This window comes from Priceomyces carsonii (genome assembly GCF_900007245.1).
Source record: "Priceomyces carsonii strain CBS4050 genome assembly, scaffold: Debaryomyces_carsonii_scaffold_6, whole genome shotgun sequence".
In the NCBI taxonomy this organism is placed as follows: Eukaryota; Fungi; Ascomycota; class Pichiomycetes; order Serinales; family Debaryomycetaceae; genus Priceomyces; species Priceomyces carsonii.
In genome coordinates this window covers 1,038,799-1,056,521 of record NW_026946679.1, presented here as the reverse complement: position 1 = coordinate 1,056,521, position 17,723 = coordinate 1,038,799, and the positions used below count along the sequence as shown (strand labels likewise).

General features: G+C 35.8%; 8 protein-coding genes across 8 annotated transcripts in view; 5 read left to right on the top strand and 3 right to left on the bottom strand.

Moving 5' to 3' along the window:
• Window positions 1-180: 180 nt before the first annotated feature.
• Window positions 181-5,946, top strand: SEN1 (putative DNA/RNA helicase; the record flags this gene model as incomplete). Its single annotated transcript, XM_062955704.1, has 1 exon — window positions 181-5,946. One exon carries the CDS (start codon window positions 181-183, stop codon window positions 5,944-5,946), a length of 5,766 nt encoding a protein of 1,921 aa, XP_062812280.1.
• A 70-nt stretch (window positions 5,947-6,016) lies between these two features.
• On the bottom strand, window positions 6,017-8,125 carry PRCAT00005617001 (uncharacterized protein; the record flags this gene model as incomplete). The annotated part of the gene is made up of 1 exon (XM_062955703.1): window positions 6,017-8,125. The coding sequence occupies one exon, from the start codon at window positions 8,123-8,125 to the stop codon at window positions 6,017-6,019; it is 2,109 nt and encodes a 702-aa protein (XP_062812279.1).
• A 330-nt stretch (window positions 8,126-8,455) lies between these two features.
• CNB1 (calcineurin regulatory subunit B) lies at window positions 8,456-8,980 on the bottom strand (the record flags this gene model as incomplete). The annotated part of the gene is made up of 1 exon (XM_062955702.1): window positions 8,456-8,980. One exon carries the CDS (start codon window positions 8,978-8,980, stop codon window positions 8,456-8,458), a length of 525 nt encoding a protein of 174 aa, XP_062812278.1.
• A 232-nt stretch (window positions 8,981-9,212) lies between these two features.
• On the top strand, window positions 9,213-11,351 carry PAN3 (Pan3p; the record flags this gene model as incomplete). The annotated part of the gene is made up of 1 exon (XM_062955701.1): window positions 9,213-11,351. The coding sequence occupies one exon, from the start codon at window positions 9,213-9,215 to the stop codon at window positions 11,349-11,351; it is 2,139 nt and encodes a 712-aa protein (XP_062812277.1).
• A 671-nt stretch (window positions 11,352-12,022) lies between these two features.
• PCL5 (Pcl5p) lies at window positions 12,023-12,988 on the top strand (the record flags this gene model as incomplete). Its single annotated transcript, XM_062955700.1, has 1 exon — window positions 12,023-12,988. One exon carries the CDS (start codon window positions 12,023-12,025, stop codon window positions 12,986-12,988), a length of 966 nt encoding a protein of 321 aa, XP_062812276.1.
• Window positions 12,989-13,032: 44 nt separating this feature from the next.
• On the bottom strand, window positions 13,033-14,538 carry PRCAT00005613001 (uncharacterized protein; the record flags this gene model as incomplete). Its single annotated transcript, XM_062955698.1, has 1 exon — window positions 13,033-14,538. One exon carries the CDS (start codon window positions 14,536-14,538, stop codon window positions 13,033-13,035), a length of 1,506 nt encoding a protein of 501 aa, XP_062812275.1.
• Window positions 14,539-14,742: 204 nt separating this feature from the next.
• Window positions 14,743-16,314, top strand: PRCAT00005612001 (uncharacterized protein; the record flags this gene model as incomplete). The annotated part of the gene is made up of 1 exon (XM_062955697.1): window positions 14,743-16,314. The coding sequence occupies one exon, from the start codon at window positions 14,743-14,745 to the stop codon at window positions 16,312-16,314; it is 1,572 nt and encodes a 523-aa protein (XP_062812274.1).
• Window positions 16,315-16,486: 172 nt separating this feature from the next.
• The window catches only part of CAG1 (guanine nucleotide-binding protein subunit alpha), a gene marked incomplete at both ends in the record, with an annotated part of 1,359 nt that continues 122 nt past the window's right edge, over window positions 16,487-17,723 (top strand). The window contains one exon of the mRNA XM_062955696.1: window positions 16,487-17,723. This exon is cut by the window's right edge and continues 122 nt beyond it. Within this exon, the coding sequence (XP_062812273.1) occupies window positions 16,487-17,723 (1,237 nt within the window).

Below are 17,723 nucleotides of genomic sequence, written 5' to 3'. Positions count from 1 at the left end.
GATGTAGATATCAGATCTTTTTTTTTCTCAATTTTTTTGGCGCGTCAGCTATTTTCTTATGATCTAAGGAAATATATTTGTTCTTTAAGTAGTCCATTAGGATTAAAAGTTCTCGATTTTTTTTCGTTACTTTTAGTTTCCAAAACTCTTAGGCTGCTGTATAATAATCCACCGTAGTAAATGTCCTTAGATAAAAACGTGGAACCAGAGGAATATGGTGAACTAGTACAATCGATAGAGCAATCACATAAAGATGGAAGGAACAACGAGCTTCAAGAAAAAGTCCTAAAAAAGTGCCTTGCTTATTTATTCCAAAACTGTAAAGAACGTCATTGGTTCTGTGATAGATATATGTTCCCTATGGCAACACATGCACTAATACTTTTTTCATTTCCTGATAACGATGTACTACAAAAAGTAAAGACACAGATGTCATCAAGTTTCGATGAATGCGAAAATTGTATACGCTGCTTTAATCTAAGTAAATCTAAAATCAAGGAGAGCTTTGCTTTAATCAGACAAATTCCATACAGACAGGTAAACCAATTTTTGAGTGTTATTATTAGATGGGAATCTCGGAGATTACTATCCATTATTACTGAACATTTGAATTCTTTGGATAACGATGCTTCTCATGAGATAGATATAAGATTTGCCCATGCAATTACGGAGTGTTTAATGGGTCCAATAGTTTTAAGAGAAAACGAGGCTCTCAAACATACTTTCACGAAAGCTGTCAAGAAATTGACGTCGATCGGTAATCTTCCCACCCCTTTAAACCTTCTTCCCGGCACAATATATCTAGCTTTTGAAGGAACCTCAGAGGAGTCAAATTTGGCAAAAAATTGGATAAAGACATTGAAGGAAAATGGCGTGATATACAACTGTAAGAGTTTTGATCAAACTGTGGTCGATGAATTCAGTATCCATTTATATAGAATTCAAGATGCAAAATTCTACTCAATTGAGTTTTGTCTTAAGTTTTGGGAAATATTTCTATCCGTGTTTGAATTGATCGAAAATGAAGCTTTTTTGGAAAAACTCAACGAGCCCAAGGACATAGAAGTTATGAGTAAGTTTATGGATATAAGATTCTATTCCATAGTTCGTGTTTTTTTGAACAATATTATGGCCTACTTGAATGAACCATTGCCTCTTCTCATAAAAACTTTAGGAACTTTCCTTGAGAGATTTAAGAGTGAATTTTGGAATTATACTACGCCCTATAATTACATGAACGTTTTGGACACAATTCTACCAAATCCTTATTTATCAAAATATTTTTCGAGCTTACCTCTCGAGCGACAGGGCGAAAATACCGTTTGTTTCGAGGATACTTTATCTTGGATGTTACTTTTAACTAGTTCTTTGTCTGGTTCCCAGCAACAAGTTGCAACTGTTCGCTTGGGGACTTATCTCTTTGATAAAGGTACTGAGATAGTGAGGGCCTCCAGCTCTTCTAGTTCCGATGTGCGCGCGGATGATATGTATAATTTGGCATGCAAATTAATGTCTTATTGTATTAATTTAGATGGAGAAGCTCTGAGTTTCAAGGATCAAAAGTATTCTATTTCTTTACTTAGTAGAAGGGATGGAAGAGCAGCTATCGATAAGCATTCCACTACAATTATTGGTCTTAGTCAAAGGAGTTTTACGAGCCTGTTTGATCCTAGAAAAGCATTGAATTTAATCGTGAAATCACTTAGCTACGACATTTTATTTCTTGCTCACAATTCTGCTGTCATATTAGAGAATAAACTTCCCATAACATTTGAAAATTTCCCTGAAACTTGGAACAATGTACTTAAGAGCTCAGTTTTTACTAACGGCAATTTAGTAAAAGCAATTCTTCAGTCCTTTGAATATGTCTGTTGTGCTATAAGCTTCTCAACTACAAAGGTGACAGACATGGACAAATTATTTATAGAGGCACGAAGGAAACATAGTTTGAACACTCTATCAGTATGCAATTCGATTTCAAGTTTTCTCGAGAAACTAAGCTTGAATGATCCTGAACTTTTGAAAGCCATATTCTGTGACTTTAAATCCCTGACTGCATTCTGGTCCTGTTTACTATCTCCTCCTATTAACCAAGCTGCTCTGAGTGTATTGTATGAGGTTTTTGATGTTGGGGTTGGAGGGCGCTTGGAGGCCCTCAAGGCACTTTTAAAGGATTATCTTGATGCTACGGTGATTTCGATTAATTCAAACCTTCATATGCTTACTTCTCTTGCGGCGTTTGAACCATGTCCAAAATGCTTGAGAATATTGATGGATGTAATCAACTCTTTGGTTGATCCGATCGATGGTATTTTAATAGTTGAAGCATCTAGTTCATTGGACTACAGTCTAATTGAGGAGTTATGGAATTCATGCTGGACTTTTTTGACAATGGTTTATAAAAAAACGTTAACTTGGGCAGGAAATTATCATTTAGAAGAATTGATTGAATTTACGAGAGATACATTAGATTTAAGCCGTCTATTGCTTGATTCATATCACATTATCATTAATGACCCTTCAAGATATAATTCTTCGTTTAAAATTTTCATGAATACCTTCAATTACATGATTGTATGGCTTCGGTTGGGAGATACTGCTTTATTGAACTCTTGTGTAGAGCTAGTCCTAAAAGGTTTCGAATTGGCAGATGATTTAAATTTTTCAGTTAGCAAGGATTTCATAAGTTCTTTAGCGAAATATGGATTTCGAGCAAAAAAGTATAACAACAGATTATCTGAGCAACAAAGGATTCTATTGCTCTCAAGAGCCAGAGAATACGATGAACATTTGGTAGAGCAAATTTCTATAGAAGTACTGAAACTGAAAGAAAAAAAGGTTGAGGATCAAAAGACGATAAATGAATATAAATCTACAGCAAATAGAAATTTAGTGACACCGAATAAAGGTTTCAAGCAGCACGGTTTGGATAAATTTGGTGTTATTAGTTCAACGCCTCCGGTCGCACCACCGCCTGTGAAACATGAATTCAAATCATCTAGCCTTGAAGCTATCAGAAAAGAACTCAAACTGTCGAGGACACCGAATAAACCTAACAATAGTCCTTCAATGGCCCCACCAGCACCACCTCGTGCCGCTGGGTTTAACACCAAAAAGCTTGTATCAGTGGGTAGGTCCCTCAATTCTCTAAAGAAAAAGAGGGATGATTCTGATAGCTCTGAAGGTGAGGAAGATGTGGATGTTTCCGATTTGTTTGTTGACAAAAAAAAGCCTAAGCCGAAGGTGATTGAGGTTGATTATAATGGTAAACCACTTTTAAGATCTAATGGTTTTAAAGCAACTCAGAAACGAAAGGAGGACTACATGAGATTAAGATTAACGGTTAATCTAAAACCACTTTATACCACAGTGCTCAAGTGGAACTATCATTTAGATGGGGATTATCCCGAAGGCAGTGTTGGCGACTACAAAGTAATAAAAGACTCATATACAGACTCGAAAGATTATATAAGGGTTACTGAACCATTACTTTTACTAGAGTGTTGGCAAGGTATTCAATCAGCTAAACAAACGGGACTGGAAGAAGCTTTCGAGATTCTCATCGGTAATCGAGCAAGTGTTGATGGTTTCTTCGACGTTTATGGCTCGGTAAAAAAAGCAGAGCTAAATAATGTGAAGCTTGGTGATTCAGATTTGATAGTACTTGGCTATTTTGATAATCATCCACCGAAGCAGGAGATTCCACATTTATTGAAAAGGAAAAGTACAACTACATGCTTAGCAAAGATTAGAGAAATAAAGTCAGCAAACGCCGACTTTTGTGATATTACTTTAAGAGTTTTTCCAATGGGTTCCATGATGGCGATACTCACCCCAAGGTCTGTTGTTTTTGGAATGCGTGTAATGCTGATGGTAACAGTTGAAAGAGAATTCTCGTCCCTTAAAGGCTTGGAGTACTATGACCTCAAAGATGCAATTCTACGAGGAGAACCAAATAAGCCAAAAGAAATAAATGAGTCTGACGCTACTAACATGATGAAGATGTTTGAAATGAATAAGTCGCAAGTTGAGGCGATTCTTGGCTCTTACAATCTGGAGGGCTTTTCCCTTATCCAAGGGCCACCTGGAACTGGAAAAACGAAAACTATATTAGGTATAGTCGGTTACTCTTTGTCTCGCAAGACTCTGGCTAATACTATCAGTGGAGAAAAAGACTCTGCACAATCTTTTGATGCTCGTTCCAAAATTCTAGTTTGTGCACCGAGTAATGCTGCAGTTGATGAACTCGTTTTACGTTTGAAAGATGGGGTCAAAACAAACACAGGAAGAATATGTTTTCCCAACATTGTTAGATTGGGTAGAAGCGATGCTATAAACTCTTCTGTTAAAGATTTGACACTTGAGGAATTAGTCGATAAGCAGCTACAAACAAAAGCTCTCGATGTTACAATTGATTCTTCTATAAGGGCAGAGCATTCTAGGTGTATCTCTAGAAGAGATGCTTTAAAAAGTGAGCTTCGGAGTGAAGGGTTGTCAGATGAAAAAATTGCGGAGATCGAAACTGAACTAAGAGAAACTAACAAGAAGAGGCATGAACTCGCAAGAAAACTAGACGAGCAGAGAGAACGTGTGTCTATTGCATTTAGAAGTAAAGAGATTGAAAGAAAAAATACCCAGGCAAGAATCTTGGCCAACGCCAACGTTCTCTGCTCTACTCTTTCTGGATCAGCCCACGATGTAATAGCCAATTTAATGGTTGAATTTGATCAGGTTATCATAGATGAGGCATGTCAATGTGTTGAATTGTCATCTATAATTCCATTACGATATGGATGCAAGAAATGTATTTTGGTTGGCGACCCTAATCAATTACCACCTACTGTCTTATCACAGGCAGCAGCATCTTACAATTACGAACAGAGTTTATTCGTAAGAATGCAAAAGAACTTTCCGGATTGCTGTTATCTTTTAAATGTTCAGTATCGTATGCACCCAGATATATCTTCTTTCCCAAGTCGCGAGTTTTACAAATCGAAGTTGTTGGATGGAGATGGTATGTTGCAAAAAAATACTAGACCCTGGCATGATATATTCCCTTTACAACCTTACATGTTTTTTGACATCGTAGGTAAGCACGAGAAAAACGAATTGTCTCGGTCGTTGTTCAATAGAAACGAGGCTAAAGTTGCATTGGAGGTCGTTGAAAAATTGAACACAATCCTTCCGGATCATGATCTTGGTGGTAATATCGGTATTATATCTCCTTACAAGGAACAGGTCAGAACTCTCAAATCTGTTTTCAAATCAAAGTATGGTCATTCAATATTCTCAGAAATTGATTTCAATACCGTTGATGGTTTTCAAGGTCAAGAAAAAGAAATTATTATCATTTCATGTGTACGAGCAAGCGAAACTGGAAACGTTGGATTCTTAAGCGACATTCGTCGTATGAACGTTGCTCTTACTCGTGCAAGAACATCTCTTTGGATATTAGGAAATGCGAAATCGCTACTGAGAAACACTGTATGGAAAGAACTACTAGACGATGCCAAGTTGAGAAATTCCATTACAGAAGCATATCCTGGATTTTTAAGAAATTCGTCGCAGAATAATCGCTATAAAAGGATTTCCAAGATTGATGAACCTTCAGTGAAGAGAATAAAATCAGATCACGAGTATTCTCCACTGTCCTCGAATCATGAAAAAGTACTAGATTCGTCTAACGAACAAGAATCTGGCGTCAATCTGTCTATTCTGGAAGATATAGGATTGACTGAAGGGTTTCAATTCATAAGTAAAGACCCCAAATCGAACGGAAATTCAAAAATGGCTCCACCTAAATCAGAACTACTTCTACAAGATGCGAACACGTCGAATACCCCCAAACCCACATCGTCAGGTGTAATAATGCCGCAGCCAAAAGGCAAAAAAATAAGCTCTGGAATATTCATTCCGCAAAAAGTTAAACATTCAAAAAGAAAATAACTGCATAATACAATTATATACAAAACATTACATAGCATCAATTAATTAAACACATTTGTTGAAAGTTTTCTTATTCTTTTTTCACTTGTTTGGGGTCCGCCATTGCAATCAAGTTATTCTTGAAATCATTTGCCTTGCTGCTGGATGGATATAAGTTGGATGTACCATCTGACGCATATAGTCCTGACGACAAGACATTGGCACTATTTGTCTCGGTTAAGGTAGTCGCCTTCTTTTTGACGTGAGGGAATTTAAATGCTGGCACGAATGAATCAAGGGTTTTTGAATTTAGAACCTCAGACCTACTATCAATATTTTGTAACTCGTCTGCTGTGAATCCTAGCCCTTTGAAGCCAGAGGTGATTTCTGAAGACTCTTCAGAGCTATCGACCATCATTATTGCTGCTTTCACAGCCAAAATCTCATCTAGGAGTACTTTATGAAAAAAAGTATCGTATGCTCTTTTAGAGGATGCATCCAAATCTCGAATTTGATTTAACTTATATTGTTTCGCTACCGTGGTATGGATTCGTTCTAGTGTTTCTCTCAAAATATCAATCACTGATTTATCTGGGAACTGCTGAATTAAAGTAGACGATAAATGACTAGATATTGTGCGTTCTTGAGATTTCAATACCTCTACAACCTCTTTCCATATCACCTGAAATTTATGGAATATAACTGCCTTTCTCGAAGATTCTAAAATAGCAGCGTTCAAACCTTGTATCCTATTGTTTATGAGCTCAAAAATCGGCTCTGTCAGAATTTTATGGCTGATAGTATTATTAACATCATCTATTTTTACTGAAAATTTGTTAACCATTACATTCGAGTCATTCTTCGGAATAATATTATGCATGAATTGAGTCATATGTTCTTTAATAACCTTAGCCAGCTTGGAGCCCTGTGAAAGACCCTCTTCAAAAGCATTCGATCTTTTCTCTTTGAACGTTTCCTGCAGAGGATTTGGGGTTGGCTGTATCTTTTCATCCGGCGGGATAAAAGGTTGCATTCCAATAAAAGAAAGATTCGCTTTAGATTCTGTAATTTGCAGTCTGCTTTCAGCAGCTAGTGTTTTAAATGACTCATCAGATTCGTGATTGGTACGCTTACCCAAGGGACCATATCTAGAAGAGTCAATAGAACCTAAAGAATTCATACTCTCATTATAATGTTTGACAAAGGTGACGTCAATTTTTTCCTTTTTAATAAAATTATCAACAGTGAGCAGTGGCACTCCATTCAGTACAAGAAAATCCTTGAATAATTCTTTTCCATTGCTCTCTAATTCTTTGAAAGATGTTACATATTTAGAGGTTCTACTTTCTAGAACAGAGCTTGTTTCTTCAATTTCAGAATTTATAAGTCGTTTCCTTAGCTTGAGCATTTCTAGTCTTTTTTCCAATTCACTAATCTCTTGTGTTATTGCATTGGTTTCATCCAAAAGAATCGTAAGTTTGGCCCCATGTCTATTTTTATCGCTCTTTATGTTAATAATCTTTTCCAAAATTTTGCTTCTATGTAAGTCCCATTGCTGAATATCGGAATAAAGTTTTCTAGTATTTGTCATATCTCTCATGTAAAGTTCGTTTAGGGAATGATGAGCGACGGCTAATTGTTCGAAGTTTTGGGATATCATACTTCGAACTTTTGATAATCTCTCATCACCATTAGTGAGCGCTACCTTATGTAGTTGTACGTTACTCGCGAGCTCACGATATAAAAGTTTTATTCGATCTATTAAAAACCCAAGCGCTTCATCAATTGCAGATCTAGCCTTACTCAAAGCTCCAGGAGAGCTTTCAAATGTAAGCGCCGGCAATTGAAAGCTTTGGGAAATATCTGAATCACTATAAGTGGAACCTCTTATGCTTACAGAATTAGAAGCCAATTTAGATGGATTCAGGAAAATAGCATCTTCATTCGATATAGGGCTTGAAGCTTCATCTATGTTTAATATATTGGGCCGATTTTGAATATCATCAAGTTTTGATTTAGCAACTGACACTTTCGGAGAAACATTAGGAGATTCTGGTGATAAGAATTCAGTAGGATCTAGTTCATCTTCGTCTGAAGTTGTAAGTGGTAGATCAGCCTGTCTTGTATTTGTGTTACCTGTATCATTTCTGGCGGAAGAAGAGTTCAAATTAATCGATTCGAAAAGACTTCCATTAGCCATTTTCGAATCAAGCTACTAAATTCAACTCCTTAGTTTCTGTGTTGGACTCTGTGATACTGAACTATAGACTGAAAGTAATCTTTAAAATACTCGTCTTACACTATACAGCTATCTTATCGACATTTAGATTACACAAAACCGATTATTCATTCTGGATACTTAAAAACAGGGTCCTATAGACAGTTAAGCTAAAGTCAATCAACATATGTATACCCGTAAGAAGGCAGCTTTTGAAGCTTTGAAAAAGCGAAACTACATGAAGATTTATGAGCTTTACCAACTGTCCTACTCATAGCAAAAGCAAAAAATACAGTGCATTTATTCATAACTTCAAAACAGATTGATAGTTAAGGCACTCGCTATCGACGTTGAATTCACAGCCTTTTTGAATTCCTCAAAACTCAATTTTTGGTCACCATCTTCATCCGCTTCCATCATAGTTTTATCAACTATTTGCTGTAACTCTTCGTCCTGCAAATTTTTGCCCACCATCATTTTCATGACGATGAAAAGCTCACCATTACCAATAAACCCATCTCTATCTATGTCGTAAATTTTGAAAGCGAATTTAAGTTTATCAACAGTAGCAGTCTTTCCACTAAATGCTGACAAGCCTGTTATGAACTCTTGAAAGTCTATCGTCCCGCTGCCATCAGCGTCAAATACATCCATCAATCTATTGGCCAAAGGGTTCGATGCTATGCCCGGTATATCTAGGAATTCACCTTTGTCAATAGTACCTGATCCATCTCTATCCAATTTTAAAAATCTCTTTTGAAGTCTATCTATCTCGTCTTTGTCAAAACTAGTGCCCTCCATAAGAGATTCCAAGAGTTTAGACGAAGAGGGTCCCATTCCAGCAGTAGATATGTGTGTTTAATTAAAGTCCTTAAGAGATCTTTTTACAGTCACCTACGTTGTGTTTAGTCTTATCTTTGATGTGCTGTTCTAATAAATCATGGTCCGGTATAGAGACTAAATTTCTGCGGAAAAAGGAACATTACCATACTAGCTAATAAATATATATCAACAAATACACTATACTTTATGGTTTCAGCAAAAATTGAGTGATTAATGACTTTAGAGTATGAATATCAACGTCGACAGTGCTAAAGATACACTTTGCAAAAATATACTAATTTATGGGTATTGCAAGTACGAGAATAAGGGATGCCTATTTAACCACTCCGGACCAGGGCAAAAAGGACAGAATCCGGGTCAGGCTCAGCAGGTGAGTGGTCAAGGCTTAAAGCTGACAGGAGGTCAATCATCAACTTTTAATATGTCCTCAGGTAAACCTGCAATACCATCTAATGGCGATAACAAGCGAAGATTTAATACCAAGACTCCTTCATTTCAACCTTCAGGTGTGCAAAATTTAACTAACAAGTTTTCTAACTTGTCTCCGAATTTAAAAGAAATACCAGTCTTTGTTCCATCAGGCAATGCAATTGATTCTTCAGTGAGTACACCTCTGAATGAGCTTGATAACTTTAGAAGCGATAATAGTACTAGTATCAGCAACATTAGTAATGCTAGCAATATGAATTTGAATAATAGTACTCATATTGCTCATAATAGCACTAATACCAATGATAATAATAATAATAATAATAATAGCAGTGATATCAATAGCGTGAATGATAGTCCCACTTTTATCCCAGGGAAGAAATTCAATACTTCGACGCCTTCATTTACTCCTACTAGTACGTATACAAACAATATTGGAGGCACTGTTACTGGCGTAATTAACTCGTCACAAGACGGAACATTACAGTTGTCAGGGAATCAGCCTAATCCTTATCTCCCTTCAAATGCCAATCCATCTACTATTATGCCATCGGCATCGGATATGTTCTTCTCCAATCAGTCGACACCTTATTCGTTGCAATATCATCTCTATGCACCGGCTCCTCCTCCGCGCCTAACTGTCCCTGTGCCTCCATATGTGACCAATGCGAATGAAATGTTTATACCTAATGAATTACGTCTCAGTCTACAGAAAAAAAATGAAGCAACATTACAAACCCTTGCGAGGTCGAATTTGCCAGAACATATCAACATATATCACTCGCTAGTTCCAATTGATAAATCCTATGAACGTTTTTCTAAAGTTTGGGGCATTCCATCGTCAGTTTTTAAAGTATTTTCTAACTTAGATGGAAACCCTTATGCTTTAAGAAAACTTGAACATGGCTTTTTAATATCAACTGATGTTCCGTTTAAAACCATTAAAAGATGGAGAACTATTAAATGCGCTAATATTGTCCAATTACAAGAAGCTTTTACGACTGTTTCTTTTGGAACGCTGTCTCTAGTAGTTGCTTACGATTATTATCCCAACTCAGACACTTTAATTGACCATCACAAGAAAACGTTATCGAAAATTGAGCCTATAACAGAAGAGCTTCTTTGGACCTATATTTGTCAAATTACGAATGCTTTGCTGGCGATTCATGAAAAAGGTTTGGCTGCTAGATCGTCCTTGGATGGAACCAAAATAATTGTAACGAATAAAAACAGAATTCGATTAGCAAGCGTTGGTGTCACTGATATATTAAAATATCAAGAGGATGAAGAACATATTAAAAATGAAGGCCTAACAAACTATACCAAGTCCTTACAAAAGAGTGATATCAAAACATTTGGTAAACTTATTTTGGATCTTGCAAGTTTAACTTTACCCCATAATTTAAGAAGCCAGGAGCCTACTGAACTTCTTAAGGCATTGAAGTTATCTGGCTCTATTAAGTTTAGCGATGAACTTGTAGAAGCGATTCTGTCACTACTTTTTGACGAAGATTTTGACCTTGCTAAGTTTAATGCACACTACTTGGCATCTAGGCTCCTCAACTTGATAAACAATTTAGAAGACTCTACAGATTACATGGAATCTCAGTTAACATCGGAGCTAGAAAATGCTAGATTATTTCGGCTTGTTGCAAAACTTAATTTTGTAATTGATCGGCCAGAATATCCTGTCCACGATAACAGCAATAAGCATATTGCGAAACTTTTCAGAGACTTTGTTTTCTGTGAATATGATGACTTTGGGAAACCGGTTCTTAATCTTTCTAGAGTCTTAGTAAATTTGAATAAACTAGATGCTGGTATTGATGAAAAGTTTCTCTTGGTGAGTCGCGATGATAAAAATTGCGTGATCGCTAGCTACAAGGAGGTTAGAGACATTATTGATAGCTTATTCGGAAATCTTGCTCGCGGCTAGCATGTCCTTGTTTGATTAAATTCGAATTTTAAGTGCTTCGGCTTTAATAGTATCAGAGTAATTATGACCGAGAGTCACTAAGTCGACCTTAAGTATTCGTCATGCTCACAACTAATGACGCGCATCTGAGTCACATTGTATTATGCAGGTTTATAGATGAGTAACACGGATATTCTTTGTATCGCGATAACATAAATAAGGCGACTACTACGTAATTACAGTATTTTGGATAAGTTAGATACTGCTTTGTATATTTATATATAAGGTAACGTAGCAAGCAGCATATAGCTCGTCTTCAAGAGTATTTGGTTGTTTTTCTGTCTTTTTTTTTTTACTGATTTATTTCATTAATTGTGGCTATAGAGATAATTATAGACGTTGAAATAAAGTTAATTTTTAGAAAGTTGGCACATTTAGGGGAAGCTACGTATCACTTAGACTGGAATTAGTGTGATTACGAGCTTCATTTGGAATAAAGGGTTTGAATTAAAATTTTCAATTAAAAAGAAGCTGTTTTTGATGAACTAGAGGTATTTCGTTCAATATATTTGAGTTGGTGACTAACGAGATCATTGTTCGCCAACTTTTTCATTTCATATATCAGTGTTGGGCTCCTGAAACATAACAATCTTTGAATTTTTCTGTGTCATAAGTGTTGTTTGTAATTGAATATGATGTCACTTTTCCCTAAGTCTCAACATGCTTTGATTGAGTCTAAAAATTGTGAAGTCTCTGAAGTGATGCAAAAAGAAGTTTTCTCACCTTCCCTGGAATACTTCTTAACGCCTCCGTCGACGTCTTCGTCGACTACAGACGATCACATCTATCCTAATGATTTCAATTATTACAATGCGAATTTGAATAAAAACCAGTTCAATTTAATATTAATTAATAGCTGCATAAACTTACTCAAGATTTTATACCCTGATGCAGACTTCACTAGAACAAACGTTAGATTCTTCATAATTGAGTTATTGAGAAGATCAAAGGTCTCAATTCATATTTTGCAGATTTGTTGCTTTTACCTAGCAAGATTGATCAAAGTCAAGTATGGTGAGGACTCTGTTGAGGAGTTTCCAACTTGCCCAAAGCAGTCATTTTTAGCACTCGTAATTCTTGCTTCAAAATTTTCTCAAGATTGCAACTACTCTTTCAAGACATGGCTTAAGATATGTGGATATAAAAGCGATGATAAGGATGCGAAATACTCATTGACTTTACAATCCCTTAGAAACACAGAGACAATGTGTCTCAAATTATTGGGTTATAATTGTTCATTGCATGCATTAAAGTATGAAAACTGGTGCAATATTCTTGTTATATTTGGCTACGATTTCATCAGGCTGCAAAGTATTTGTGAGAATAGTATCATTTGGGAATCTGGAGATTTGACTATTATTTCGAAGCTTTCTAAATGGAAGAAATTTCTCACACAATTGAAGTTCTCAAATTTGGATACGGTTAAGATTGACTTTGGCAAATATTATAATAATCAAATTGGGAAAAAAGTTTTTTTAAGCTGTTCGAAGGAAAGCATTCAGCCTTCACTGCTGATGATTGTCAGTCGCAAAAATCTTAGGGACAATGCATATGATGATGTTGGCTCACGCAAGAAATTGAAAGTAAATATGTGGTAATATGTTACTGTAACATAAATAATACTAATGACTATTCGTTTTCACTATCTATATATATATAAACAACCATCGGTACCAAATTTTCCTTTGACATCACTGAGAGGCATATACCCACAGTTAGATTCATTACCTTCGGTTCTTTTCTCATTCGGCATAGAAGAAAACTGCATCGTTGTTTTACCGATTGTATAACCTCTTATCAAAACTGTGCCAATATTATCCTTATTGATGACTTTAATTTCAACAGACTGCGATAAGCAACCATATCCCATAATGTTTTTGTACTGGATGGGTAGTAATCTATAATCATAAAAGTCTGTAAGAATGAATGGGCCTGCTATCCTATAATAACCTGATTCCAATATGATTCGCGAGTTTAATAGTGAGCGATACTCGTTAATTTCAGCTAGAGACAACAAATATTTCGAGCCGACTGATTTATGCAAGTATATCAACCTTATCGAACAGGGAAAAACTTGAAGCCGTGAAAATATTTCTCTTTCAAGGAAACGACATTTAATATAGTGCTTCACTTTTTGGATGGTCGTTAAAGTTCTCTTCATCTCATCCAATGAACACGTTGCGGCAAATTCTGATTCAGAGAGAGACAAAACAGTGGGACTATATGACTTTACATCTTCCCATTTCATCGAGCCAGCTATTGTCAAATCACAATTTGTTGTAAATGACATTAATATTTTGATTAGCTCATTTAAAATCTCTTCGTTAGATGCATTGGATGATTGTATAATTAATAATCTATCATTCTCATCTATGGAATGCTTATTTGGTAAGTGTTTTATGGAAGAAGCAAGACCGCTAATCAAATTAAGCTGAGTGAAACTTGTTGAAGACAGAAACTTTTCGTTAATTTTTCTTGTTAAGGTTAATGCTACACCTTTGTCTTTTTTGAAGGTATAAATGTTTTCGAAAGTGGTAGATTTGCCTTCTTCTAAAATTTCATACACCGATCTATTTCCGTTCGGATCCAAAGATAGGCTATTTTCTTGTTTTAGTTCCCCAAAATATAGATCAACTCCCTCAGTTACGTCTATGTCATCATATAAGTTGACAAGAGTTTGATTAATAAAGCAGGCCATTATAATAACTAAAACGGCCTCAGATTTAATGAAATGCTTGATGTGGATCCCGACCTTTTTTATTCCCCTAGATTTAAAATAATGTTGAAGACATTCTACCTTGAAGTTCAATTCACTAACCAAAATCTTTTTCTTATAAATTTCAATGGTTTTCTCATCATTTTTTTTCAAACTGTTTATCAAGACTTCCCAAACATCGCACAAATTTCCATTTCTGAGCTTATAGTGGTCATATCTGATGTCAAGGCCCACTCTCAACCCATTGGAATAATCCAATTTATTGCTTTTGTGAACTGCAGTCTCATCTGCCTCCCTTGTTGATTCCACAGTTGACTGTTGCGTTAGATAAATTTCATGTACATCCTTAGATCTATCCAATAACCAATCAACAGTTATTTTGAAGAATCCAAGGAAAGCAAGGAGCAATATTGCGTTCGTATCTAATAACATTAAATGTTTCTTCTAACATTAGGAGAACTGCCAATTTCAGATTTTCCCTCCACTTTTTCGAGCTAATCTGGAACCTTTCCTAAAGACTGCATATATTATTATATCCTTTTTTGAGACTGGAGAGAATAAATTACAAAAAGGGCACAAATTCGATTGCTTTTTTTGCTATCAGGAAGACGAACCTTCTGAATTCGTGAACTGAAAATGATACGGATATGCAAACCTAACATCCGATCGTTGAATCACTTGTTGCTTATAATCTTATTCAGCTGGCTCATACTTTTCTACGTCAATGAGAGGCTCCTCCCAAAATACGCAGCTAAGAGTTGTAAATGGCCAAAGTTGGAAGCGAGCTCAGATACTCAAAAAGAATTCAAAAATGACCAGGATCAAGATAAAATATCAGAAGCCAGAGCTACTAATGTGCTTTTCATTGCAGATCCACAGTTAATCGATAACCATACATATCCATCCAGGAATCAAATTCTACTAAAGTTGTCTGAGCATACAGTAGATATTCACTTGAAAAAGAACTACAATGCATTTATGTCACAATTGAAACCAGATTATATCTTTTTCTTGGGTGACTATTTAGATAATGGGAGATCATCAAGTAGAAAATATTATAAGGGCCAACTCAAAAGATTTAATAGGATATTCAAAAAATTCAAATATAAGAAGAATAAAAATTATTTCACTAATGTGGCAGGTAATCATGACATAGGCTGGGCAGACGGAGTGAAAATACCTTCGAGAAAAAGATTCGCAAAGAACTTCGGTAAACCTAATGGAATTAAACTGATCAATAATGTTGATTTTATTACTCTTGATACAATTTCGTTGTCATCCTCGATAGAAGGTATTTATCGTGATGCTAGGCTATTTTTAGATCTGAATTTTGGTGAATCCATTGTTAAGACCAATCCTCGAATTTTGCTTTCACATGTTCCGTTATTCAGAGATGTCGAAAAGTATAAATGTGGCCCATTAAGAGAAAATCCTAAATTTTTCACCCACGGAGGCTATCAGTATAAGCTGGCACTTGAGCCAGATATATCCACTGAAATAATTAGAAAAGTCAAGCCTGATTTGATTTTCACGGGTGATGATCACGATTATTGTGATATCACCCATGAGGAGGTCGAAGATCAAAGGGTTAGAGAAATTGCAGTCAAATCTATAAGCATGGCAATGGGAATCCGATACCCAGGTGTTCAGATTTTAACGTTTGTTAATGAAAATAATGAAGATTACAACTTGGGAAATAATTTCAGATACGAAACGAAGTTATGCTATACGCAAACTCCGTACTATAACATTATTAGTTACGTAATCCTAGCTGTTATATCGTCATTGATGATATGGTATTGGGATATTATGCAGTCTGCGAATCACGGTTATACAATATTACCTTATGTCAACGGTGCTACAGAGCCCTCCTTTGCCTCCGCGTCCCAAAAGGAGAAAACATCGAACCTAAAGAAAATTTCGAAATTTATTAAAGACCAGGATGATGAAAGTTATAAATACAATACTGGATTCTCTAAATATACCTCATCTGCTCCTAGGGGTTCGTGGTTGACAAACGTTATCAATCGGATCAAGTTGAGAACTAGGTTCAAATTTCCAATAATTGATAAGTTTAAGCTTAAAAGTAGCCCTATTGTATGCATTAGCCTTAAGAAATTGAATCTCGGCTCTTTCCTCAAACATTCGATTTTGATGGCCATAGTAGTAATTTCCGTTTATTATCTTGGGTTCTGTCTAACTTTATAAACTTTTGGAAAACTTGTATACTAGCAATAAAATGATATCATTTTAAAATGTGTCAACTTTTGTGCGGCTCAGTACTCTTGAGGGATCTGAAACTATTATCACCCGAATATATATTTTAAATAAGCACAAGTAGTTAATATCGGTCTTAGGTTAATAAGTGTCTTCAATTAACATGGGATGTACAGCTAGTTCTGCTATAGATGAAAATGATCCTTTTTTACAAGATAAAAAAATCAACGATGCAATCGAGCAAAGTTTGCAGCTAAATAGACAAAATGACAAGAACGAAATAAAGCTCTTGTTATTAGGAGCTGGAGAAAGTGGTAAATCTACGGTCTTGAAGCAAATGAAACTACTTCACAAAGGAGGCTTTAGTCAACAAGAAAGAATTCAATATTCCCAAGTGATATGGGTCGATCTTATTCAATCTATGAAAATATTAATTATTCAAGCAAGGCGATTGGGAATTCCTCTTGAATGTGATAAAAATGGTAATAAGCTAATGCAATATAAGCAAATCGTCTTGCGTGCTGACGCATTAGATCAAATTGATACTGGAGCTGCCGGTGGAACTAACTTCTTGAGTGACTATGTCGTTAAATATAGTGAAGGAAATCGAACTAAAAGAAGACTAAATAGTACAGGAGCTACTGACCGTTCATTCTTGGACGACTCGCTTCCTGGCTCATCAAATTATGAGAATAGCTACGTCAATGTAGAAGAAATAAGTAACGGGCTCTCTGAAGTATCATGGTCAACTAGAAATCAACAGTCATTTTCAAGGACACAAATTGCTGACGCTATAAACAAGCTTTGGGAATCGGATGGGGGTATTAAAAAATGTTTTGAACGATCGAACGAATTCCAGTTAGAATCTAGTGCATCTTATTATTTTGAAAATGTTTATAATTTTGCTGATCCTAACTATCATTGCAGTGATTACGATATATTGATGGGCCGTATTAAGACGACAGGTATCACTGAAACAACTTTCGCCATAAATTCTTTCAGGTTTAAGGTACTTGATGCAGGTGGCCAAAGGTCAGAAAGAAAGAAGTGGATTCATTGCTTTGATAATATTACTGCTGTTTTGTTTGTATTAGCAATATCAGAATATGATCAGATGCTATTCGAAGATGAAAGAGTTAATCGAATGCACGAATCAATAGTTCTCTTCGACTCCTTGTGTAACTCGAGATGGTTCTCAAATACCCCTTTTATTCTCTTTCTTAACAAGATTGATATGTTTGAAAAGAAGTTACAAAGGTCACCACTAAAAAAATATTTTCCTGATTATAATGGAAAACCAGACGACGTTGATGAAGCAATAAGGTTCTTCGAAACTAACTTTTTGAGATTGAATAGGACCAAGAAGCCTATTTATGTTCATAGAACATGTGCGACCGATA